This window comes from Calonectris borealis, chromosome 26 (assembly GCF_964195595.1).
Source record: "Calonectris borealis chromosome 26, bCalBor7.hap1.2, whole genome shotgun sequence".
NCBI lineage: Eukaryota > Metazoa > Chordata > Aves > Procellariiformes > Procellariidae > Calonectris > Calonectris borealis.
In genome coordinates this window covers 6,383,870-6,407,789 of record NC_134337.1, presented here as the reverse complement: position 1 = coordinate 6,407,789, position 23,920 = coordinate 6,383,870, and the positions used below count along the sequence as shown (strand labels likewise).

Here is a 23,920-nt window from a genome sequence, read left to right as displayed (position 1 = left end):
ATATCGCCTAAAGCTGTATGGCTCGAAGTTGTCTTACCTGGAGGTCTGGCAGCAGGAGATGGAGAGACCCGGCGTGTTCGGCTCTTGCGAGACAAAGCTACGACTGTCAGCCAGCCCCCCCGGCTCCAGGCACCGCAACGCCGAAGGAGGAGTTACGATACACCTACATGCGCGGATATGGCTCCATGCAAAAAAGTTTGAATTCTGCAGAGACCAGAGTTGTGCCAGTTGACCCATAAATCATTAACTCCTCCTCTGAGCAAGAAGGAAGTAGTTTATTCAACCCACAAAGCGAAACACTAGAAAACTGAATGTCAACCCAAGCAGATGTTGAAATTGTTTGTTTTCTGTGTGGAGCTGCCAACTCTTTGCTCAAACAATCTTTGCTGAGCAGGACGCTGCCCATTCCACCGTGCAGCAATGGCACCCGGCCAGAGCCGGTCCCCGCACAATGCCCAGGGACCTCAGGCACACTATGGTGGCCTCCTCGAGAGGACTGCTTCACCCTGGGGCACGTCAACCAGGAGCTATCAATTCTGACCTCAAAAGCATTCAAAATATGACTCCTGCAACCAGCTCCACCTAGTGCCATTGCAGCAACCAGCTGGAGCTCAGCAGCACACGAGGTCCCAGGGAGCATCGCTCCGAGCTGAGCACCCAGGTCCATGACGGCAAACCCAGCTGCCCTTCGTCTCACTGAAAGTTGTTCCCAAATGCGGGAAATGGGTCATTTTCCAGTAACAAGAGTTTTGGCAGAAGTTGTAACCATTTGCTCCTTTTGCACTTTGGCTGCACGGCTTCATCCAGGCTTGAATCCCCATCCAGAACCTGGATATGGCCTTTTTACCCTGGGTTGTGCTTCTCACAGGTATTGGTTTGTTCTGCCAAATCTGAGGATTTTTTGCCAGGAACATTTACCACACCCCTACATTCAGTGGCATATATTACCTTTCTGAACTTCACCTGAGTCCATGCCAAAATGCAAGGAAACAGATTTAGTTCTTGCTCTGTAAAACACGGCAAAAGGCTGCCTGCCCTCGCCCCACGAGCAGGGGCTTGCTCACAACAGCCCCTCGCACTCCCGAGCAGGCACTGACCTCCACTAAATATTTACAAGAATCCAGTTAATCGCAAACACAAACATAGGCTTTCTAGATTTATTTTTTTCCAGATGATTCAGAACAAGCTGATTTGTGTGCTGAAAAATCAGCAGCTTCCCCGCGGGCACCAGGAGGTTATTGAGCATCTGCACGGGGAGCTCACGGCCGCGAGCATCAGCCAGGGCGCAGCCACGCCGAAAGCCGTCTCCTGCCCCGACGGCTGCTGAACACCCCTTAGACCTCCCCAACCCGCACCTTGCAGCAGGATAAACAGGATAAAAGGGATTTTCCTTGACCACATCCAAGGTTGCTTCTCTTCAGGCTGCGGCTGGTGAGTCCCTTCGGGAGCAGCTGGTTTCCAGCTGCAGATGCTGGAAATCAAGAGGAGCAACTGGTGTGACTCTTAACCACAACTTTTTTTTTCCCCTAGAAAAAGATATGTGCTTTCAAATAAGTGTTCCTACCCTAACAGCTCCACAGGAAACCTGAAAATCCAAATTCCAACAGCTCCAATAAAAACACCCTTAAATTTGATGAGGGAAGGGAACGGCAGCGGTAGCTCTGGGGTGCAGGACTCACTATTTCCAGCCCAACTCCCAAAAGCCAGGGACACCTGCCCTCCCCTGCAGACCCTCTTCCTCCAAACGCTTTCCGCAGACTCCCCTGAATTCACCATTATTTCACAAAACCAGTACACAACAGATAGTTATCGCAAACAATAATGGAAAGTAACAGAAGAAACTAGATCTAATTTTTTTTTAAATCTCTTTATTGTAAATAAATGCTCATGGGATATTTATGCTCAAGTGCACAGAGTACACAACATACAGCACAAGTTTACATACATTGCATTTTTTTAAAACCTAAAAAAAAACCATTAGAAAGCAGTAACATAGCAAAATTGCAAGTAGACGTGCAACATCCATGTCAGTAAACGCTAAATAGAGAGATGCAGTTTGCAAACAGCATTCAGAGAGACAGAGGAGCAGCGGGAGAGGTGGAGGTGGCTCCGGCAGCGCTTGCCCAGCACCCTTCGGAGGAGCAGGGGTGAGAGTTTGGGACCCAGCCCCGGGGCAGGCGGTTCCTGGAAGCGCTGGCAGCGATGCCTCTCCTGCCAAGGCTGCTCCTCGGCCCTGCGGCGGCTGGGCTGGGCTTCCCCGTCACCCACCGCCGAGCTGCCGGGAAGGGGACGCCTTACAGAGAGGCGGCAGCTCTAATGTCACAGCCAGCGTACACAAACTCAAGCTGATTTTAAGCCTTTTCCCTCACTTTCCAATTTTCCCCATCGCTGGCAGCAGAGATGGAACAGATTTCGCCTGAGCGATCATTTTTCTCTAAAACGACCCGTAACGCCAGCCGGCCCCTGACCCGCGGCTCAGGGACAGCGATGCAGGTCCCGCGGGTGGCCCTGCCACTGCTCACTGAAGGTGACGGCAGGCACCGCCACCTCTGTGCTACAAACAGATGGACAGAAAGTCAGGGGAATACAGAAAAAAAAAAACCCCACTCGTGATGCAATGCTCACGAAGGCACCAAGCCCACTTCCACGCCTGCAAATTCACCCAGCCCAAGGCACCAGCTCCGGTACGGCCGACAGCACCAGCCTCTGCTAATCCGCAGTTCAGGTACATTGTGCAATCGTTGTTTATTCTGGGGTATTTGCACGCACGGTGCCAAGGAAATCAGGTGATTTCAAGGAAATGCCTGGCACAGGGACCCGCCAGCCCATCTGGGGCTGGGGAGACGCGTGGGCTCGTTGGCATCGCCCCAGCCCGGCCACCCCCGAGAGCTCGGCAGGACCCCGGGACCTGTCACGTCGGGTATGATTCACCCGCACGGCAACGATGAGTACACGATCACCACAAATCTGCTGCTGCCCTGCTCTAGACACATGTATTTACATCTTCTGGAAGTTAAAATGCAGGAGGGAACAGCTATAGTTAGGCTTTCATTAAAGCACCGAGGCACAAGTGCTGCCTTCTGCAGGCGCTGAGAACCATCCCACAACCCAGCAGACCACGGCCAAGGCAAGGACCACTCGACAGGAGAAAGGAACCCACAGCCAGTGATCCAAAACTGCAGACCTGATTTTTAGCAGTGATTAAAAAAGTTACGACCGCCAACATATTAGCAGCTACATTCATGAATCCTGGCAGGTAAAAATAGGTATTTTGTCTCCTTACAACTATTAACTACTCAATGATACAAATATAATTAACTCCTTAGCAAATTATTTCAGCATATTGTGCGTAAAAATCCTACAGTACATTTCTACTCCTCCTTCCCCGCAGAGCAGGAGGTTTCTCGGTAGGAGCAGCCAGCCCGACGCGGTGCGGGTTTGTGCGTTTAGAGCATTACTGGAGAGTGACAGCAACTATTACCATGCAACAGGCTGTAAGTCTCTTCCTTCAGTATTTCCCCCCCCCTTTTTTTCTGGCTTATTTCTAAGCACTGTAACATTTAAAACCAAAGAACAGACGGCGCTGCTCTTGCAGAAGGCTGCAGCAAACCCGCTCCCTGGTGGGAACAGCCCGAGGAACAAAACTAATAAAACTCAGTTTCTCACCCACTGAATTTCCTCCCTCGACGTGCAGTTGCTTTAGATCAACACACGCTTCTGCTCCACATAAATCCTAAAGGCTTAGCATTAGAGCCTGGGCCTCTGCCATGGATGTCTCCATCTCAGCTTTATCAAATTAAAGCTCTGGGAGTGTTTAAAACTGGGTTTGAGTTCAAAATCCCCAGGCAAACCTCAGGCTTCGGGGTGGCTGAGGTCCTCCGCGGCCAGGGCACCGATGCTTCTCAAGCCCAGATTCCTACTCTGGGTATGGCCAACATTTATTTACACATTTAAAATAAGCAGCCTGGGTCCCAGAAGTTGCTCCTATAAATCCTGGAGTCACTGAAAACAGCAGGTCCAGAACAGCCTCCTGCTTCATACTGAAATGCTCCTTTCTTCACCCAACCTGAGGATTTTGCCCTTATTGCAAGAACAGGAGAAGTGGAGTAAAATCGAGTTTGGCAAAACACAAGTCAAGACTTGTGGGAGAAAACTGTAAATTTGGGGTATGGCTTCCCCCGCACCTCGGCGGGGGATTTAAGTAACACACAGCCATCACGCGAGCTGCGCCGCACGGGAGCTTCGCTGTCTATGCACTAAATACTAAAGCAGCTTACACTCTACCAAAGGCAGCATTATACATCAGTAATGTTCACAGCTTATCGATAGGCAAGTTTAAAAACTTCTTGTAGGCCTAAAATTTGGTACATTAAAAAGACAACTGGTAAAAATCATGTGCTTCTTTCAATGGTTAAATAACAGAATAACTGCATTTGAACTTGGAAATGGTAACAGTTAAATAAAAAACTTGGGGATTTGGTCTGATAACGTCTTCCGAAGAAAAGCCGTTTCAGCGAGTACGGACATGACCATTTTGTCCTCGCATACACCGCAGTTCATTTTGCCATCTCACCAGGAGGAAAGACGCAGGACACTATTTTAACGCCTCAGAAAGCCCCGGGATACGTTAGCTCACGTACTAAAGCAGGTTGAAAAATCTCCATAATAAACTTTCTCCAATCTCACTGACAAACATTGCAGCACTCAGAAAGAAAAGACACAGACAGACTCTAAAAACACATTTCAGAGGACAGGACTGGCCGAAGCGGCGCGCGGCTCACTGTGCTCCGGGGATGCTCGAGTCCCATCGCAGGGCTCTTCCCGGCCACGGAAATCCCAGCCGAATTCGAGATGAGAGCACAAACCTCTACACCGCTAAACCGGCCATCCTCTACAAATAAGAGATAAATGGTACAGGTTATAACAAGGGTAAGTCAGGAGATGGTAAAGCAGGGTAAAGCTCAGCTCAGCGCCGGGGGACGGACAGACACTTCGCAGCAGCCAGCGGATCCAACCAGCTCCACATAGTTGGTCTATGTGACAGGAGCCATCTGAGGATTTACTTATTTACTCCTCCCTGAGCAAATAACGAGCCGCTTCACATTTTGCATCGTCCTTTAAGCTCTTGCAAAGCCCCGCACGAAGGGTTTCCCAGCCTCAGCTGAGACCACGCGAGCTCAGCTTCGCTGGAGTATCCCATAGGACGGCAGGCAATAACCAAGCAGGCTGGTTACTGAGGGTTACTCGCTTTTATTTATCTTCTCCATAGGAAAGTACACTTGCAGGACAAACGTAAGATACATTACAGTAACCATTTTGCATATTAACCACAATAAATACTTATAGTTTTGATAAAACTCCTTCCGTTGCCTCACCGAGGGGCCAACACCCTCAGGTCAGTACAAGTGAATTTTGTATTTACAAATGCGCAATCACACAAGTTAAAATCTGAGAGCCAGGAATTCCTACAGCTGCTGTTCATGCAACGTCTGAGAGCACAGAAAATGCTCAGAAGGGCTCCGAGCCGCGTGGTGTTTAGTGCCCGCTCTGCTCGGCTGCGGCGCTTCTGGAGACTGCAAACCGACCTGGGAATCAATATGGGCAACCTGTCTTGTTACCTAACCAGCACTGTTTTGCAATAAAAAAATGGCACAGCTATCGAGCCAATTTGCTGACAATTAACAGTAGGAATCAACACTTAAAATCCAACAGTCAGGAAATCCAAACCCTACATATTTGCCATTTGTAATTTAAATAAAAAACAAACCTACACAGCTTTCCCGACAATGACACTTAAAAAGTAGCCATCGTCAGACAGAGGTAATCCGTAATAGCTGCTCACAGGCTACTTTGTCAAGCAAAACACCAGCGCTAAGAAGGAAGCAGGTTTGTACTGGAATCAAGGAAGTTGGGCCAAGTTCTCTTCATTTAGCTGCAAACCCTCCTAGGAAGTCTGTGTTATTTGTTTAAACGTAGGGGAGAAAGAAACACTTGAAGCACAGCGTTAGAAAAGTAATTTTGCAAAGCTGGCATATACGTTCGTTTTCTAAACACACCGCTCCTTTTGGCTCAGAGTAAGGGCAAATCCAAAGGGGCAAGGCTTTGATTTCAGCCTGTGGATAACTTTCCTCTGATTTGATTCTAAGTTAATATTACTCGGTATAGGAACAGTGATTTATCAGATTTATCACAAGCTCCCCCAGCTCAGGTTCTTTCTCCTTTTCCCCTCATCTTCAACATTAAGGCCTCTGAAACCCACGGAGAGAGGCAACTTTAGGAGAAACGCGCCCTTTTTGCATTGCTGCTGGCTGGACCATTCCCACGTCGGCCACCCCGACGCGGGAGAATCACTACAGCAATACCCGAGCTTGACGCTTTGTGCGCTTCCGCAGCTTTGGCAGGACAGTCACGCTGCTTTGTCAGTAAGAAAACTCTGCAGCTTTCTTAAAAATGCTATCACAAACTAGAGAACAGGAGACAGAAGCATGTAGCTTTAGGATCTATCCCATACCTTCGTATCCTATGACATGTGCGTAAATACCGGTGATGGAGAAAGACAGAGCAGGCGCATTGAGAAAATTGTTGGAAGAGCTTCACTTCAAGGACAAAGTGCAATTAAAGTAAAAAACTGCACATCCAAACGGCCAAATACATTCAAGCAGGAGTTCCTCAGGCCTCCAGGAACGCGACCTGGGCAGAGGTAGGAGCTGTGTCTTCCTCGCCTGGACGAGATGAGCCGCGTCCTGCGGCGGCGAGACCTGCGCCCCATCACAGCGGGGACCACCCTGCCGCAGCAAAACGGGAGCCAGCTCCCCCCCAAACCCGAATCCTCTCTTAACACCCGACATCTGCAAACTGACCCAGTACCGCTTTACTTTCTTTGCACTAAGCCCAGCTCTCCCTTTGATGCCAGAGCACCAGGAGCGAGAGGATTTGCCCGAAGCTCCAGGGCAGAGGCAAGGAGGGAGCAGAGCTCTGCCGAGAGCAAGAGCAGGTCAGCCGCGACCCTGGCAGCCCAGGCACAGCGACCCAAAGCCCCCGAGGACACAGCTCGTGCCACCTCTGAGCCCACCCTTCGGCATCGTCACCCTTGGGTGCTCCCCGGCACAGCCTGCTGCTCCCGCAGGGGAGGCCGCCGCGCTCCCAAAGGTGGGTGGAAGCAGCCGGGTGCTGGGGGTCACCCCGGCGCAGGGGACGAGCACGGCAGCGCGCGGAGGACGCGGCACGGCCGCTGCGGGAGCCACGCGCTGCCGAGAGCCGTCCCACAGCCCCAGGCAGGGACCTGCTGTGCAATACAGCCGGGCCCCCAGACAGCGCACCTAAACAGCAAAAAAAACCACTTTTACAAGACAAAAAACATCAGCGCTGCATGTACCGCCTGAGGCGAAACACCCGGTAAGCCAAGCGAGGGGTTGCAGCGGGGTCTGCCGCAGCCACCAGCGGAGCGGGGAGCACGGCGAAGCGAGGGCATCTCTGGCCTTTCTGCGCGGGGCGGCAGCCAAGGTCTCATCTGAGCCCCTTACTCGGAGGCCGAGAGGGAAGCCAAGGTCTCGCGGGTGACGCTGGCTGCTGGCTCCCTGGAGAGGGGGGACAGACAAGGACACGTTCTCCCCTTAGGGTGGGAGAGACAGTCCTGCTCTCTTCGCCCCCATTCCAAGATGCTGCCAAGGGGACGTGACAGTGAGGACTCGGTGACAATTGCCACCAACACAGAAAGCTTTATCCACCCAGCTGCTTCCCAAGCACACGCTAAACCCACCCAGCTCCCTCGAGTCACGGGCAGCTGGGGCTGAGCAGCTCCTCTCCCACCCAGGCTGTGATCCAATGACTCCTGCAAAATCCCCGCGACAAGCGCCATCGCCGCACCCCATCCCAGGCGGAGAGGAGACATAAGTGGCTCAGCCCAGCAGCACCAGCACAGAGCACTCCCACAGCCTGGTCCAGGGACAGCTTTTGCAGGCAGCCAGCACAACCACGATGCACCAGTAAGTCCAGCTGGAGCCCTGGGATCAGTGGGCTCAGCCTGGTAACATAGGAGGTTGTAGCGAGGTGGGGGTCGGTCTCTTCTCCCAAGTAACAGCGATAGGACGAGAGGAAATGGCCTCAAGTTGTGCCAGGGGAGGTTTAGATTGGACATTAGGAAAAATTTCTTTACTGAAAGAGTGGTCAGGCCTTGGAACAGGCTGCCCAGGGAAGTGGTGGAGTCACCATCCCTGGAAGTATTTAAAAGACGTGTAGATGAGGCGCTTAGGGACATGGTGTAGTGGGCGTGGGGGTGTTGGGTTGACAGTTGGACTCGATGATCTTCGAGGTCTTTTCCAACCTTAATGATTCTATGATATTCCTCCCCCACGGAGGTCCCCTTAACGACAGGTTATTATATGGCAAAAGACTCCTTTCTGCTCCCTGCGTTTGTCTTTCCCCAAAGTAGTTTCCATGCAACATTAATCAAGAGAAGTCCTACTTACTAAACCAAAAGAGAGTACATACAAGCTGCTTTCAGTGGTACTCACAGGCAAGCATTTCCCCCTTGAGGCTGCAAAGGAAAAAGAAACAGCACAGGATAGCTCATAGTGCATTTTAAAGGAGATTTAAAAGTAATAGTACAAGCAGCAAAGCAAATGAGGAAAGAAGTGAAGCAACCCCGAAGATTTCAAGTTAGGAAGCTGAGGGCAGGTTTGTATCACATCAGGAGCCGACACAAGGCACGGACATCGCGTGCTGCGGCGCCCGGCCACCTCCTCCGCTGCCGCTCATCTCAAGGGCTCCATTCAGGCGAGAGGACTCAGGACAGCATGATTCCCTACCCAGACCCCTGGGTTTCTAAACGCTCCTTCATCCCAGCGCTGCCAGTGCTTCGACATTGCGGTTATGAAGGGTACAACTGCAAACAGGGAGCGGTCGGGGTGGGGATCCCCGTCCTGGGGCTGCCCGGCTGCAGACACCCACAAATCAAGACCTCGGGCAGTCAGGGTCCTCTCCAGCCGAGACTCTTCATCCAGAACTGCTGTGGCCAAACCCACCCCAATGCAAAGCCCTGTCTGGTCCATTCCCTCCGGAGCCCCAGGATTTTGGGGATGTCCAAGCCTCACGCTCTTCACCGAGTATGAAAACACCAGCGACGTTCACCTGTGCTGCATCCCCCCTTCCTTTACGCTCTGGCCACTTACTCTGCTAACAGGGAGGAGGGGAACAAGAAGCTGGGTTCACCAAATAGCTTGGAAAACATTAACCTCTAAAGTATCCAAGATTATTTTGTTTTCAAACAGCTTTGGTAGCAATGGCTGTCTCTGCACGAGGAGCACAGCCGAGACCTCCTCAAAGCCCACCACACACCTCTTCTCCACGTCTGACAGGCAGCAGCATGCAGCTTGCTCTGCCTGTGATCCCCCAGGCACAGAAAAACTCCTAATTCAGCAGAGAAACAATTTTAAATGAGCAAAGAAACAATTGGGGCTTCGCATCCAACACTGATAAGGACCTATGTGCTTCTAAGCTGAAAGAAACACCAAGCACCAAAAGCCACGCTGCTTTAATCTGGGCACCCAAAGAGCCCAAATTTTGTTCACCAAGCTGCTGACGTCGGGATCTGCAGGGAAACGGGCACCGACAAAGTCACGACGCAAAGGTTTCCTATCCAGTCGCTCTGGGGCTACAGCAACACTTGCCAGCAGTGTCAAATTAGGACGAAGAGGGTATTTGTAACTCTTTCCAATCATGTTTTTGCTGGAAAGCAAGATACTACCCAGAATTAACCACCCTGCCAAAACCCTTTTGCACTGATGGAAACTCGCCTGCATGGAGCCCAATTTTTGAAAGCCTCTGGCACCACAACTCTAGTTTAATGGGGCAAATTTTGGTTTTGGGGGAGGTTTTCTGCGGTGGGTTTTTTTTTTTCCCCCCCCTTCCTTTTTTTAAGGGAGTCTAATCCAGAATGATTTTCATGTGGGAACAGAGACGATGACTAAGACCCTGGGAAGAGTCTGTATCTCAGAGAGGACCACCGACAACCGCGGGTGATGGTGGGGAGGGGGAGCGTAGGGAAGGTACCACCTGGACACCAACTTGCAGCTGCGGCCGGTCAGCCCCATCTCGAGCTTCCAGGGTCGGGAAAGGCCCCAGCAGGTCGAGAGGTTTGCTCCCAACGCTGTAGTGTCGTGGGCGCTTTACCGTGTCCGCGCTGGCCCGCGGCGTAAAGCTGTTTCTTCTCATCCTTACAGGGGTTTGGCCGGCGGGCAGGTTGTTCTGATCCCAGACGGAGGGTATCGCAAGGAATGAGAAGGGGAACCACAGTTTAAAACCACATCGCGCACCAGCACACCGCTCCGGCGTCCCCACCCGCAGGCACCCCCGAGCTCCCGGCTGCCGGGGCTGCGGCTTGGTGAACCCCGCACCGGTCTGCGCCGGCAGGACCGCTCCGTGCCTTCCCCAGCGGTGGGAAACGACCCGCTCTGTCGGTTAATCTGGCTCAGAGGCCGCTGAAAAAGTCTGCTTTTTTAGCAGTTTTACTTCCCCTTGGGATTTTTTTGCTTAGGTGGCTTTATGTGTTTGGGTTTGGTTTTTATTTTTGTTTTTATTCTTTTCTCCCCACAATCAATTTGGGGGAGGGGGGGCAAGGAAATCAAATAGAAAACTTTCCCTTCTTTGTGTTTCTTCTCCCCCAAATCAGCCGCGCTGCCCAAGTAAAGCAAAGAACAACAGAACCAGCCCCCAACTTCTCTAAGTGGGCAGCAACGATTTCAACACAGGCATCGCGCAGAAGTCAAAGCAATAAATGCCCGACTGGGAACCACCAGAATGGGACCAGCCACAAAAGTCTTGCCAAATATCCTCAGTTTAGCATTTTGCAGTCAGCTGGGTTTAGCTCCACAAACCCTCCAGTCTCAGATGCGGGTTCCTAGTTTCTCCACCCCTTGTTCATGGTCCCTCGGCATAGGGACTCCTTTAGGCTGGGACACAAAAATAACCAGATCCCAGGCAATCAGCCAATAGCTTTTTATAAACTACAATGACAAGAGGCAGCTAAAAGCCTAAATGTACCAAAAGAACTTAAAATGCGATGCACTTAGATTTGCCGTGAGCTAGGAAAGCGGAGAGTTGGTTTGTGCTCTTTAATTGGGGAGTTAATTGCAGGCAATCGCTCCGCGGCGTTCCCCGACAGATGAGTCCCTCTGCAAAACAGCGTTTGCAAAAGCTAGCACCTGAAATAGCACAACTCCCTCAGATTTAGCACGCAGTTACGTGCTTTGCTGAACAAGGTAGGTGGCCAGTTATCGAAGCCATGGGAGAGACAGGACCTCATAAATAAAGCTAGTCAAAGCCTGAAGCGTTCCACTGCTGCTGCAAGACGATGCAAGGGAGGGAAATCGGACCCATCTCCTCCCGCTCTGACACAGACCAAGTTTAGGAACACCACGGTCTTGCTTTGCACCAAATACTTTTAAAATGCACATGAAACCTGCAGAGCCAAGGGGAACACCTCCGCCCCCCCAGCCCCCGGCACACGGCAGCAGCCCGACCCCGAGGGCTGCAAACGCTGCTGAGAGCCGCCGAGAGCCCTCCCCAGAGCCCAGCCTGACCCTGCCTGCAGCTTTAGAAAGAGAAAGCTCATCAAGACAATGAGAAAAACTCACTTTAAACATCTCGGCAAGCCTTTTCGAAATTATCACAATTAATGCAAACGAGCATCAACAACAAATACTTCACTGAAAACCGAGAACGAGACCTGGAATTTAAAATCTACGTCCTAAATTTGCCCATTCTGCTTCCTCGGAAGCTGGGAAAAACATCTCCCCCTGGCCTGGGAAGCACATTAATTCAGCCTACAATTAATTCTGCTTTCGGGGATTATTTCTGAAGCGAGACTTTCTGGTCACTGAAAGCAACTGGCCCTTTCCAGCAGGTAGTTAAGGGTGTTTCAGTTCAGGTACTTCTTTTGGAAAAGGGAAAAAGCCAGAGCTGCGCAGCAAGACTTACTGAGTTCAGAGAGGGTTTGTCGCGGTGGGTGTTCACTGCTTCCACGTTCAGGGTAATGGTCTCCACTTTACAACCTTTACCAAAAAGAAAGAGAAGTACATATGAGGAAGGGTAATTTATTAAAAAAACAATTTAATTTTTTTAATATTGAAAACAGCATGGAAAGTGAGCAGGAATAAACTTGGTATTTTCTTATTTTTAAAAAATAAAACAGCTCATAAATAAACACTTCACACTATTGACAGAATTTTACACTTTAACTACTTTCTGGCTTTGACCTTCACTGCAGAAGTGCAGCCCTGGGTTATGGGGACTACAGGTCTGTACAGAAAAGCCATTTTTAACTCACTGCACCCCAGAGCCAAATCCAAGTTTGGAGGCACAAACGGGCTTCTTCACCAGCAGGTGCAATGCGCAGACAATTATCGCTTGTTAGAAGAGAGGCCCAGGAGAGCACCCTTGCACCCCCGCCTCTCCCCTCCCACTGTTCCCCCAAAACCCTCCCGCTCCCCAGAACCTTTTTATATATTAAAAATATTACCCCAAGCATTTACAGCAAGTCTGGTTGCTGCCGCACACGGACACAAACTTGCCCATCAAATTCACACACACACACAAACCGGGGGGGGGAGAAGAAAAAAAAAGGCAGCATTTACCGTACGCCACGGGCGTGAGCTTGAGAATGGTGTGGAGGGGGCAGCGCAGGTAGGGCAGCTCGTCTAGGACAGAGGCAGGCGTCAGGGCTGCCCGCGCCACCCACCCCCTCGCCCCAGGCTTCGGGGGCACCTTCCACGCTACCGGCGCTGGACGCCCACCGCACAAGCGCCTCGTGCCCGGGCGGGCGGTGCCGCAGCCCCCCGGGCCCCTCGACCGCCCTCCCCAGCCCGGGAGCAGCGGGACGGGACTGTCCCCACCACCTCCCTCCAGCAGCGCACGGGTGGGAAAGCACCGCAGCAACAGCCGCCATGGACCCAAGAGAGTTTTATTTCAAACTTTATTAAACGTTCATTAACTTTATTAAAAGTTTTGTTGGACTCCGGTACCACTCACTGGAGTTTAATAAAGGCATTTGCAGCAGACTGGAACTAGCTTCCAGGCCAGCACGCCATGCAAGGGATCAGCGTTTCGCTGAGGTGTAGCGCTCCTGCCAACCCTTCACAGGCTACTGATGCGTCAGAAAACTTTTTCTTTACATTAAAAAAATAATCCCCTAGAGATTATGTAAGTGCTGCTGGTGGAAACAGTTCCAGAAACAACGGCTGAGCAGAGAACCAGCAACGCACTGCATTTCTCAATGAGAGCTTCTTGCTAAGCTCCGTGCACTGAAATGCAATGGTTAAAGTGTTTTCTCAGAAATGTTTTCTTTTTTTCTTTTTTTAAGCAGCTCTTCCGTTGTGAAAAATCAAAACAGTAATTACAAGCCACCCTCCCAAAAGCTCTGTAAAGGAAGCAGTGAGAGAAGCCAGCCCCTAACATCATACATTTATTTTTGTACCTGCACTCTTGTCAAGAAAATAAGCCAACAGGCACCTCATAACCGCCTGGTGGGAGATAACGAGGACGTTGCCTTGCCGTTCTAGCTCCATAATTACTGGCTCCAGGCGCTGGACCAAGTCCTGGTAGGACTGAAAAACAAAACAGGAATTTTTCAAGGGGTTTTGTAAACAGAGGCTTAAAGCAGAAGTAGCAATTAACACAGCTTCACATTCAGGAAAATATCAGTTAAAGTACCAAAATGCAGAAGTTATGGATAATCTGGTAAATACGGGGGGGGGCGGGAAAGGCAAACAGCAGAAGGTGAAATTTAATGTCACCAACCCTCAGATTACAGGAGGATTCAGATTACTGGTAACTCTTAACGAGTGCAGTAAGAAAAACAAATAAAATAGTAAATTACACATTTCCACAAGATTGTGAAGTAAAACCAGAAGTGGCTCCATACCCCACCCACAGTCATTTTCTTTCCAAGATGGTTTTTCACAGTGAAAATTCAGGCCTCGGCCGAACGAGCGGGATGCAGAAACCCCTCTGTGTCCGAGGGGAGCATCAAGGGACGCGGCAGGTGGCCCAGCTAATATGATTGAAAGGCATCATCTGCACACCACGATAAAGGAAATCAATAAACCTTTCCTCTAAAAGAGAATTGGGGATCCTAACGTTTTTGGTTTCTCATACAAATATTGGCAGAAAATGTTAAAATTAAGTAAAGTTTTCCAATTCTACACATATGTGTTTGTTTTACGTATACTGTATCTTATTGTCCTTTCTTAAGGGTCTTCACCTCGCCTCCAGGATAGCGATAAAGATACTTCTCTTGATCCCTCAAGGCAAACTCATCTGGATACTTGGCCTCAATTTCTGCATAGGTCATTTCTTCACATACCCCCTGAGGGAAGAAGAACTTGTTACACCACACTTTGTTCCAACAGAGGTACAACAATGCAAAAAGAGCAAGTGGCCGAGATCAGCAATTCCTTTACGTCATAAAAATTTCAGGTATCGTATCTGACACTCAGCATTTGTGCACCGCACGTCCAGGGAGGTTTGAAGAGGATGGGCTTTTGGTTTTATTTCAAAACCCTTCTTTGCCAGGGATGAAAACAAGTGTTCATTTCCACAGCAACAACCCTGCAATTTCTTTTGCCTGAAAGAATTAGAGCAGGAGCAGTAACCTCGTCCACCCAGGACGGTGTGACGAATGCCTGCGATGTTCAGCGTTATTTTCTTTCTCAGCGCCCGCTGGATGCGTTCAAAGCGCGGTCCAGCAGCTCCAGGCACTGCCAGCCCTGTACCAAACCATCCCGAACCTCATGATGGTGGCTGGAGTACACTACGCATGGACGTGGGTACAAACAAACGGGAAATAGTCAAGTTTATCGTGAGGAGTTTATTTTTAAATGTTATTTTCCATCTAGAAAAGCTAAAGGCTCCAGTCAGCATTTCACTCACAGCGTCGATCTCGTTGAGAATCTTCCACTGCTCGTACGTCACCCCCAGGGACTCGGCCGTCTGGATCGTCCTTTTCAGCTGGCTCGTCCACACCTTCAGATCAACAATTTCCTGCTCTTCGATGAACTTCTTCAGCGCCTGAGCAAACTGGAAAAAGAGTCGGGGGAGGTTAGGAGGCAGCAGGAGCCGCTGCCGCCGTTAAAAGCTTCATTTCAAGGGCTGTGGCTGTCGCGGCAAGATCCAGCTGCGGGGCTGCCCCTCGCAGCGTCGGAGGCAGAGCCCGGCTCTGACCCTGGTCACACAACACTTCACGCATACAGCAACCCGGGTGCTGCCAAACACATACCTGCTTCCCGCGCGGTGACAGACCAGAATCCCCACCAATCTTGCCAACAAGGTTATATTCACTCTCACCATGTCGGCAAAGGTAGATGGTACGCGGCTGGACATGAATGTTCATTAGGTAATAGACGATTTTACTCTGGATGTAATCCTGGACTCTGTTTACTAGGAACCGCTGTCCCACATTGATCACTTTAATGAAGGAAAGATCTCTGGAGTCAACATAAAATAAGAACACCCACACGACTGGTTTTAAAAACGAAGCACGTGCATCTGCGGGTGTAATCTAGCTATTTACCCTCTAGTAAAGGCATCAGCACTACCACTGGGTCGCTCCAGCAGACAGAGGAGACACTGAACTGCCGTGCTTAAACAAGGAGCTGCATTACACTAGAGAAAAATCCTTTCAAATCACTTGGGACCCGAGGATATCACCTTCACACGAGCAATCGCGCTTTGGGGGAGCAGAGGCTGCAGCAGCCGCGTTGCAGCATCCTGAGCCAGAGACCAGCAGCCACAAAGCAAAGCAGCTCATGTGTGCAAGGACAAAATGCACCCCAGGGCTTTGCTTACTTGTCGTACGCATCGGGATCGAGAGGCTGGTAAGTGACCTTGTAGCACTCAATCCTCTTCAGGAAATCATCCATCACGTTCTCCCTGTTTCTCTCCGGGTAGTCGGGGCTGGAAACTTTCACCTCCTGATCAACAGACAGCGACGCTTTGTGAGAGTTAAGCAAACTCGACAGGGAGCAAAAGCAACACTGAATAACATTATTCTTCCCTTTTGAAACAGATGAGCATTGTTTAACGCTGCCCTGTGGAAAAACCTGCTCCCGGAGAGGAAACAAAGGGTGACTCTGAAGGCGCTGCAGCGCTTGGCCCCGCGACAGCCACAGCTGCTCGCTCTTAGCCGTCCCTGCAAGCCCCTCGCTGCCTGCCTTCCCTTGACAAGAAAACACGCTTCAAGGTCAAACGTTTCTCAGCTTCATTTGATTTCCACGTTCTCACATAACTAACTGCATCTCTAGCTTTTACAAGCCTGCAAACCTTCGCAGTTTATTTCCAAGGTGAAACCTAAGAGCGAGGCATTTGCAGACACTGCCATAAGCTGTCGCAGCCGGTGACCTTGCAGCAAGCACCCGGGCTCCCGCGGCAAGCACTGGCAGCTAGGCCTGGAAAATGCGGCACGCACCAGGATATTGGCAGCGATGACTTCTGGATCGTCACAGACAGACTCCACAAAAAACACCTACGAAGAAGGCAAGGAAGCACGTTTCAGAGAGTCAAGGTTTCTACCCTGAATCAAAACTCGAGAGCTCCTGCCCAAGGGAGCAGTAATGCCCCTCGGTGCAACAACTCCAAGTACAAATTACATACAGGAGCACTACCTTGAAAGCATTTTCTTTAGCAAAATTTAAGATCAGGTCCCGTCTTTCTCGAGTTGTGTTGGTCGCATCAAACACCTACCAGAAAATGAGTAAGTAGCAATAAGCAAGTTTATCTAAGGCTTTTAAACCAGCCCCAAATCAGTTGGGATTACAATCAGGTGCCCAAATGCCCTGGGCAGCTTTGAATTATCCAGATGTAAAACCAGATGTTTAGTCTAGAAAAGTCTTACAGCTATTTGCCCGCACTCCTCCAAGAGATAAGCCTTCACGTCTTCTAGAGCCACTAAGGCACATCGTCTGCAGGAGAGAAACGGGTATTGTCAGAGCTGACGTAAAGTATTCAGACGGCAAGGCTTCTGAACTACCGGGGAGAGATTTAAATACCTTCTCTCTCTGCCCATGGGGCACCCACCCCTGCATCTTTCCAAGAGCCCTGGAGGCTCTGCAGATATCATAAGGCTTCTGTATCTATAACTTGCTTCGTATTTCATTTGTCGCCTGGCGTTCGCAGCCCCTGTTCTTTGTGCCAGCCCCGAGTCAACGACAAAACTCCCACGCGCAGCCCCTCCGGCAGGACCCCTGCACGGGCTGCGCTACCTCCTCCCCTGGCTTCACTGGCATTAAACGTGAGGCTGCCAAGACCTGAGACTAACCAGACCGCCGCGGATCGGCTGGGCTCCCTGACGCCGACTTACTTGCGAATTTCCATGGCTTCTTTGTTATCGTGCCTGAAGAAGTCATAGGACTTGTAAGACTTCACCGCTTCCCGGCGATACACTCCTAAATTAAACACTTCACACACAAAAGACGAGCGCGTGAGACTGACGGCATTTCGCAGACAGATCTCACAGTGCTTTCGGTGAGGGACGAAGCCATCCCCGCACCGGGCCGGCCCCTGCACACACCTTTGGTGGGCACCCCGATCCAGTTGAGGTAGCGGGTGAGCTTCTTGGACACGTAGGTCTTACCGCGCGCGGGGAGACCGATCATCACGATCAGGGTGGGGGAGTTGGTCATGTAGGAAGCCCATGCTGCAAAAAAAACCCCAAAACCGGGAGCATCAGCAGCATCGCAGAGCAGGTAGGAGCAAAGAGCTAGCCCCAACCCAAAGGCATCCCTCATGCAGAGCTGCCCCGTCTCCTGGACGGACAGACCGCTGCTGCACATCTCCTAACGGGCTCGTTATCGTGTCCTCGCAGCTAATTAACCGCTGCGAGTGGTGGCTGGACGGCTCTGTGGTCTCCCGGGCGTTAGCTAATGAGGCGGATTAGCAACGGCGCACCCGCTGTGCCTAATGGGACTAATATACGTCTTTTAGCGTTAAAAATATTTACCGATTGGGCAGGAGCTGTCAAGGACGCAAGAAAGATGCTTTTAACAAAACGGTCACGTTCTCTCAGCAAACAGGCAAAGCAAGCCCCGACAACGCCCGGGGAGAGGCAGGTTTGGGGGGAAAAGCAGGGGACGGGGATGATTCCAGCATCCAGAAGTTACAACAACGAGAGGCTGGGGGTGAGCAGCGCCGGGCACCCGCGGAAGGGGAAAGCCACCCGCGCACCCACGCGGGAGGGGCCCCGCGGGACCGGCACGTCCCGGACACGGCGGTCACCGCGACGGGCCCGGAGAACGCGTCCCCACGCGGGATGGAGACGCGTTTTAAGGAAGACGCGCGCTTTTTAAGCGGCACGAGCAGCGTTATCCCCCTAATTACATTTTTTTTTCTCTTAAATATATTAAATGCGTATTTCCCCCCGCCGCCGGGTTACTCACAGCACTTCTTCTCGCCGCCGCGCAGGACCCCGGCCCTGCCCCGCGGGGGGCCGCCGTGCCGGGGCGCCGCCGACATGGCTCCGCGCCGCCGCGCCACATGCAAATCGCATGCAAATCGCATGCAAATCGCGCGCCGGCGAACAGCGCTACGTCACGGGTGCGGGCGCGCTGCGCTATGCAAATGAGATCGCCGCCCGCCGCGGCGCGCTCCGGTCGCCCCACCCCCCCACCGCGGGCCGGCGGCTCTCTGATTGGCCGCAGCCCGGCCAATGATGGGGCGTGGCGGGAGGTCTCGCGAGAGTGGGCGGGAGCGGCGGGGCGGAAGCGGAAGCCGGCCGGCCGGTGGGGCGGCGGCGGCCCCGCCGAGGATGCTGCGGCTGCGCTGCAAGGCCCGGAGCGGCACCCACCCGCTGCCCGGCCTGACGGCCCACTCCCGCCTCCGCGACATGCAGGCCGCCCTGGCCGCCCTCACCGGCGTCCCCGCCCCGGCCCAGCGCCTCCTTCTCGGTTTCCCGCCGCGGAGCCTGGACCTCAGCGACGGCGAGCGGCGGCTCGGCGACCTGGGCATCCACTCGGGTGAGGGCCGGGCGGGCGCCCGGGGCCTGCGCGGTAGGGGGCGGGCACCGGCGCCGGCGCCTTATGGCCTCTGCTGCCCCGCCGGCTGCAATTACCTTAATTAAAAGAGGCTGCGGCCCAGCACGCCCCTCATCAGCTGTCGGGCCGGTTCCTCCTCCCGGGGGCAGCTGTCAACACCGGCTCGGGAGTGACTCCTGCTCGCCGGTAGCGCCGGTGGTGGTTTTGCCCGCGTCCCGGGGGTGCGGAGGCGAAAGCGCGGGGCTCCCGCGGGGCTGGCAGGGGACGGGGAGCCGGGGCTCGCTGGGTGAGTACGCCGGAGCCCGCCGCGTACGCTCGATCGGCGAGTTGCGGGGCTACCGGCTGTTTTGGCTGAGGCTGTTTTCCGTCAGGATACCATGCTGCTGGGGAAAAGGAGCGCGATCCTTCATAACAACAACGCAACCACGTTCTTCTGTTTTAGGAGCAGCATCTTCTTCAAATCCCGTCTGCGTATGTCTCTCAATTCTTCCTCCTTCTGTGTTTGACAGGTGATACTCTGATCGTTGAAGAGGATACGTCCAGACCCAAGACTGACTCGCCTGTAGTTGCCAAAAGAACGATGTCTAACTCGGTTAGGGAAGCCGTGCCTGTGCTTGCGAGGAGGGTTGTTCCGGCAGATAACTCCTGTCTCTTCACCAGCGTGTACTATGTGGTGGAGGGAGGCGTTTATGACCCAGGTTGTGCTCCGGAGATGCGCAGCCTTATAGCCCAGATAGTCGCAAGCGATCCTGAGTCTTACTGTGAGGCAGTTCTAGGGAAAATGAACAGGGAGTATTGTGACTGGATCAGAAAAGAAGAGACTTGGGGAGGAGCCATCGAAGTGTCCATTTTATCCAAATTTTACCAGTGCGAAATCTGTGTGGTGGACACACAGACCGTCAGAATCGACCGTTTTGGGGAAGATGCCGGTTACACTAAGCGGGTCCTTTTAATTTATGATGGGATTCATTACGATCCACTTGAGCGTAAAATCCCCGACTCGGACATTCCTCCCCAGACCATTTTCTCCACAACTGATGATATTGTTCTTGCGCAAGCATTGGAGTTGGCAGATGAAGCCAGACGGAAGAGGCAGTTTACCGATGTGAATCGCTTTACGCTGAGGTGCATGGTGTGCCAGAAGGGACTAACTGGACAAGTGGAAGCCAGAGAACACGCCAAGGAGACGGGACACACCAACTTCGGAGAAGTGTGACACCTACATGAGGATGGTTACATCGACTACCTCACCGATCCAGAATAAAATTCTGGGTTTCCAGATAAGCTGTATGTAATCGTAAAATTCCGTTCACAAAGCTTGAAAAGCATATTAACTTAATGATGGCCAAGACACACAGGTTTGTTATGGTTAGTGACTTTTCCAATGGATTTGAAATAGGTATCTTCTCGCATGCTAATTTATAGTACTTTGGCAGGTGGTATACACAGGCAGCTAAAACCTGATTTCTGAAATAATCTTCTCTTTGTGTATGTGATCTGAGCGGACATACAAAATCAGGCTTGTTCAACACTAGCGTAAAATCTAGCCTCAAAGTTGCTGAGTTAATGTCTCTGTATTACGTTTTCAGGGTAATTAAGGATTTGGGAAACACACGTATCAGCATTACTTATACTAAGAATTAGACTCTGCACATAAAAGCAGTTCTTGCAGGGGAAACTGCTCATTTGCTGCAGAATTTTTAATGGAAAGAGTATCTCCAAAGCTGCCCTATACTATGTTACCATCGGAAGTAGACTGTATTGTTTGTGTGAAGTCATGGCTTTAGAGAAAGAAATGGCCTCTGAGCTTTAAAATAGCCTTCTTTAAATTAATGCGTAGATGGTTAAGTGTTGAATAAACTTATTAATCCTCCGTAGGTAGTTTTTAGTTGCTTGAAAAATAACTATCAACCCCCCAGTGTTTACACTGCATCAGAACGTAGGCATGTTTCTTGAAATGCTTTGGATTCTTCTTCATAATAGTATCTGAAATTCTGGCAAGAGGGAAATAACAATAGTTAGGGAAGTGACTTAATTTGCATCTGTTAAATACATTTAAGCAGACTTTACTTGGGTATAGCCAATCTCATGGCCACAGTGTTACTAAGTTGTAAATTAGTACTTTAATTCCAAATACTGTAAATTAGCACTTTAAGGTATAGTTCTCACTCTTTGCCGGTAAAAAGTTTTGCCCTTTTTAAAGGACAGAGTGCTAACCCAGAAGGGAGGCTTGAAGTTTCTTCATCTGCATTCTGCCTTAATGTGTTTGATTTGTCACCGATGACTGTTCAGTAGCAAGACTTTAATTCTGATAATGAAGGGTGCAGTTTAATTGTCAGAACAAAATAAGCTGCGTACACTGCCCTACTTCTCGTACTGTTCAGAATCAGGGAAGTTGAAATTGGTTTAACATATCTTACCTCACAGCGGGGTTGTGAGGCTTAACAGTAAGTGCTTTTGAGGTCTTTTAAAAGGTGCTGTAAAGGTGCATATTACTGAAAGGGATTTTTTTTTTCCTTTGAAATGCCTACAACACATACTTGTTTTATTGAATTTTAAAACATTCTTAGCCTGCTATTCTCTGTTTTGAGTTACCTTCCTTGCACTTTTACAAATGGGGAGCAAGAATGTGCATCTTCGGACTGAGGCAGAAATAAACCCACTTTCCAAGTGGAACCTAAAATATAGTTTTAAAGGCCTCCATTCGTTAAGGCATCTGGCTAAACTCCTGGTGCAGCAAAACCTCTTTTCTATAGAAAGCACGTTTCACTGAAGTTCTCAGCAGAGGCTCCCAGTTGGACCTTGAAACACAGGAGGGTCTTATGAAGAAGGAACATAATTACATAAGTGCTTTGCTGAATTGAGGCATGAATAATTAAGTATAAAGAATAGAATCACCAAGAGCACTACGGACCAGATTTCTTTTTAATTCAGTATTAAAATACACATTAGCACTGTTGGGAGTTTCCTACAGAAAGCCACTTAGCTTCCAGTGTTAAATCCCACTTTGCTCTTAGCCTATCATTAGAGAAAAAAAAAAACCAACAAAGCCCAACATTAAAACCAGCCCTCTAGAAGCTTATAAACCTAAAGAAATACCTGGCAGTTCAAAGGAACTTGAAGATTACACTGTGTTATAACTACTTGAGATGAAATACTGTCTAGGAATGAGACCAAGAGACTGTCAATCCTAAGTTATATTCTCAGCTTTCACACTGAAGCGGTGAGATGCCTTGGACAAGGAGCTGATCCTCACCATTTGCCATCTGTAAAATGGACATAATACCTACCTCAGAGAGGTGTACAAGGTGACTATCTTTGGGTGTCTTTGAAACAGAAGTGGGAGATACATATTTATTGTCTGCCATGTTTGTAAATGCATTGACTTTGGGGAGCAACACTTAGATTTTAGCTTTGTATCCTGGATGGATTTCTGAAAGTGTGTAAAAATATGTTTTTGGTATTTCTCAGTTGCAGTATTTTTAAAATTGGCTTTATTTAATCCAGAGTGTTTAGCTTTGCTATATCATATTTGCATTGGAAATCTGCTAACAGAGAATCAGTTCCATTTGAGGGAAATGTGTCAGTATCACTGCGTGGATGTTCTGTTTCTTTGCCTAGAAAATAAAATCTCTTTGGTTAAAAAATGTCAACTGAACTGCTGTAATTCATCTTTGTAAAAGTTGACCCTGTTATACGCTGTTCAAAGAGCAAGTAACCTGTGGTATTGACCGTGAGTGGGAGAACCTTACGTGATTCTCCTAAACTCTCCCAAACAAAAGTGTCGATGTTATTTAAAATGTAAGATACGGATACATTTAAAGTACAACTCCCTTTTTTCTAAATGTTGTAAATGTTAGGGGTTTTTTTAGTATCTTTTTACCAGCATTTGCCTGCCCTTAATGATACAATTACAGAAGTATCACAAAAATGGCATCCTGGTACTAGTAGGATGAACTTCTGAGCATCACTTAACACGTTTGCACTGAACTGTTATTAATTGTACAGCAAGATGTTAGCTACAGATATTTAGAATAGAGGTGGTGTGGGACGTAGGCTCAGGTACTGGCAGGGAATAACGCCGCCTGTCCAGACCAATCCAGAAAGCCTGTAAGATACGGGCTTATGGCCTTACCATTACTCTTACTCCCATTCACATTTAAAATGAGTGCTCATTTCCTTGCCAAATACTTTAGTACAGAGGTCAGCAACTAAATGGGCCCTGGAAACTGAAATTTTTGCCTCGGAGGTGTGCTTACTAAAAGCTGGGTTATTGGTATTGTTTTACCAATCTATGCAGTTCTGGATCTTCAATTCAATAAAGAATTCTGGTTTCCTGGTGCCAGTCTGGCCGTTTCACCAGCACTAAATTCCTTCTTTAATTAAAGAAGAGCCTAACACTCTAATCATGTGGCCTTTCACAAACATGTTATATTGTATGAAGAGATACGCATCTCGCGGTTATAACAGCACTTTAAAAGCTTGTCCGAGTTTACATGTTGAGCAGATGTTGAGCAAGGACTTTCACCGACGTAGGCAGTGCGTGTTCCCATTGCAGTAAAACCAGTGGTGGTAGCAGACGTTTCTAAGAGTCTTACTAATGTAATCCAGCGGTATAGTGTTCTGTTTTGTGTATCACCATTACAGATCAGTTGGTATAACATATTTCCTTAAACACGTGCCCTGAATTGTAAAAATTGTTGATGCACCAATAAACGTGACTGATGCATGCGTACTTGTTTAGTGTAGTCTGTGCCTCGGTTCTTGAATTTAAGCTTTGTGCTCTGTTCGCCGCTGGCCACCAGTGCGTTTTCTAGGTCTTCACATCTATGCAATGCAGCCTTTGAGCAGTTGGCATCAGCTTTCCCTCTGTCTCATTCCCTTTTTTCCTTGACTCTGAG

At 50.0% G+C, this 23,920-nt stretch overlaps 3 protein-coding genes across 10 annotated transcripts in view; 1 reads left to right on the top strand and 2 right to left on the bottom strand.

Moving 5' to 3' along the window:
• CR1 (complement C3b/C4b receptor 1 (Knops blood group)) overlaps nucleotides 1–252 on the bottom strand; it is a 75,577-nt gene extending 75,325 nt beyond the window's left edge. The window contains exon 1 of the mRNA XM_075173980.1: nucleotides 38–252. The gene's annotated coding sequence lies outside the window, so the exon portion shown is untranslated. The remainder of the gene's footprint in view (nucleotides 1–37) is intronic.
• Nucleotides 253–1,145: 893 nt separating this feature from the next.
• On the bottom strand, nucleotides 1,146–18,621 carry PFKFB2 (6-phosphofructo-2-kinase/fructose-2,6-biphosphatase 2). Of its 8 annotated transcripts, XM_075174298.1 has the most exons (16): nucleotides 18,426–18,619; nucleotides 17,561–17,686; nucleotides 17,351–17,447; nucleotides 16,886–16,952; nucleotides 16,656–16,730; nucleotides 16,460–16,516; nucleotides 15,841–15,965; nucleotides 15,272–15,479; nucleotides 14,926–15,072; nucleotides 14,258–14,362; nucleotides 13,472–13,601; nucleotides 12,633–12,695; nucleotides 11,977–12,050; nucleotides 10,054–10,245; nucleotides 8,514–8,536; nucleotides 4,901–7,577 (listed from the first exon to the last, which is right to left on the bottom strand). In XM_075174298.1, exons 1-16 carry the CDS (start codon nucleotides 18,544–18,546, stop codon nucleotides 7,520–7,522), a joined length of 1,668 nt encoding a protein of 555 aa, XP_075030399.1. In that variant the 5' UTR covers nucleotides 18,547–18,619; the 3' UTR covers nucleotides 4,901–7,519. The 8 variants fall into 8 exon arrangements, with proteins under 8 accessions (XP_075030402.1, XP_075030406.1, XP_075030401.1 ...); XM_075174299.1 differs by lacking the exons at nucleotides 4,901–7,577; nucleotides 8,514–8,536 and adding an exon at nucleotides 1,841–4,891 and having other exon boundaries at nucleotides 18,426–18,617; XM_075174301.1 differs by lacking the exons at nucleotides 4,901–7,577; nucleotides 8,514–8,536; nucleotides 10,054–10,245 and adding an exon at nucleotides 1,146–1,471 and having other exon boundaries at nucleotides 18,426–18,612.
• Nucleotides 18,622–18,750: 129 nt separating this feature from the next.
• Nucleotides 18,751–23,750, top strand: YOD1 (YOD1 deubiquitinase). Its single transcript, XM_075174310.1, has 2 exons — nucleotides 18,751–19,001; nucleotides 19,529–23,750. The coding sequence occupies exons 1-2, from the start codon at nucleotides 18,794–18,796 to the stop codon at nucleotides 20,233–20,235; spliced, it is 915 nt and encodes a 304-aa protein (XP_075030411.1). The 5' UTR covers nucleotides 18,751–18,793; the 3' UTR covers nucleotides 20,236–23,750.
• Nucleotides 23,751–23,920: the final 170 nt, after the last annotated feature.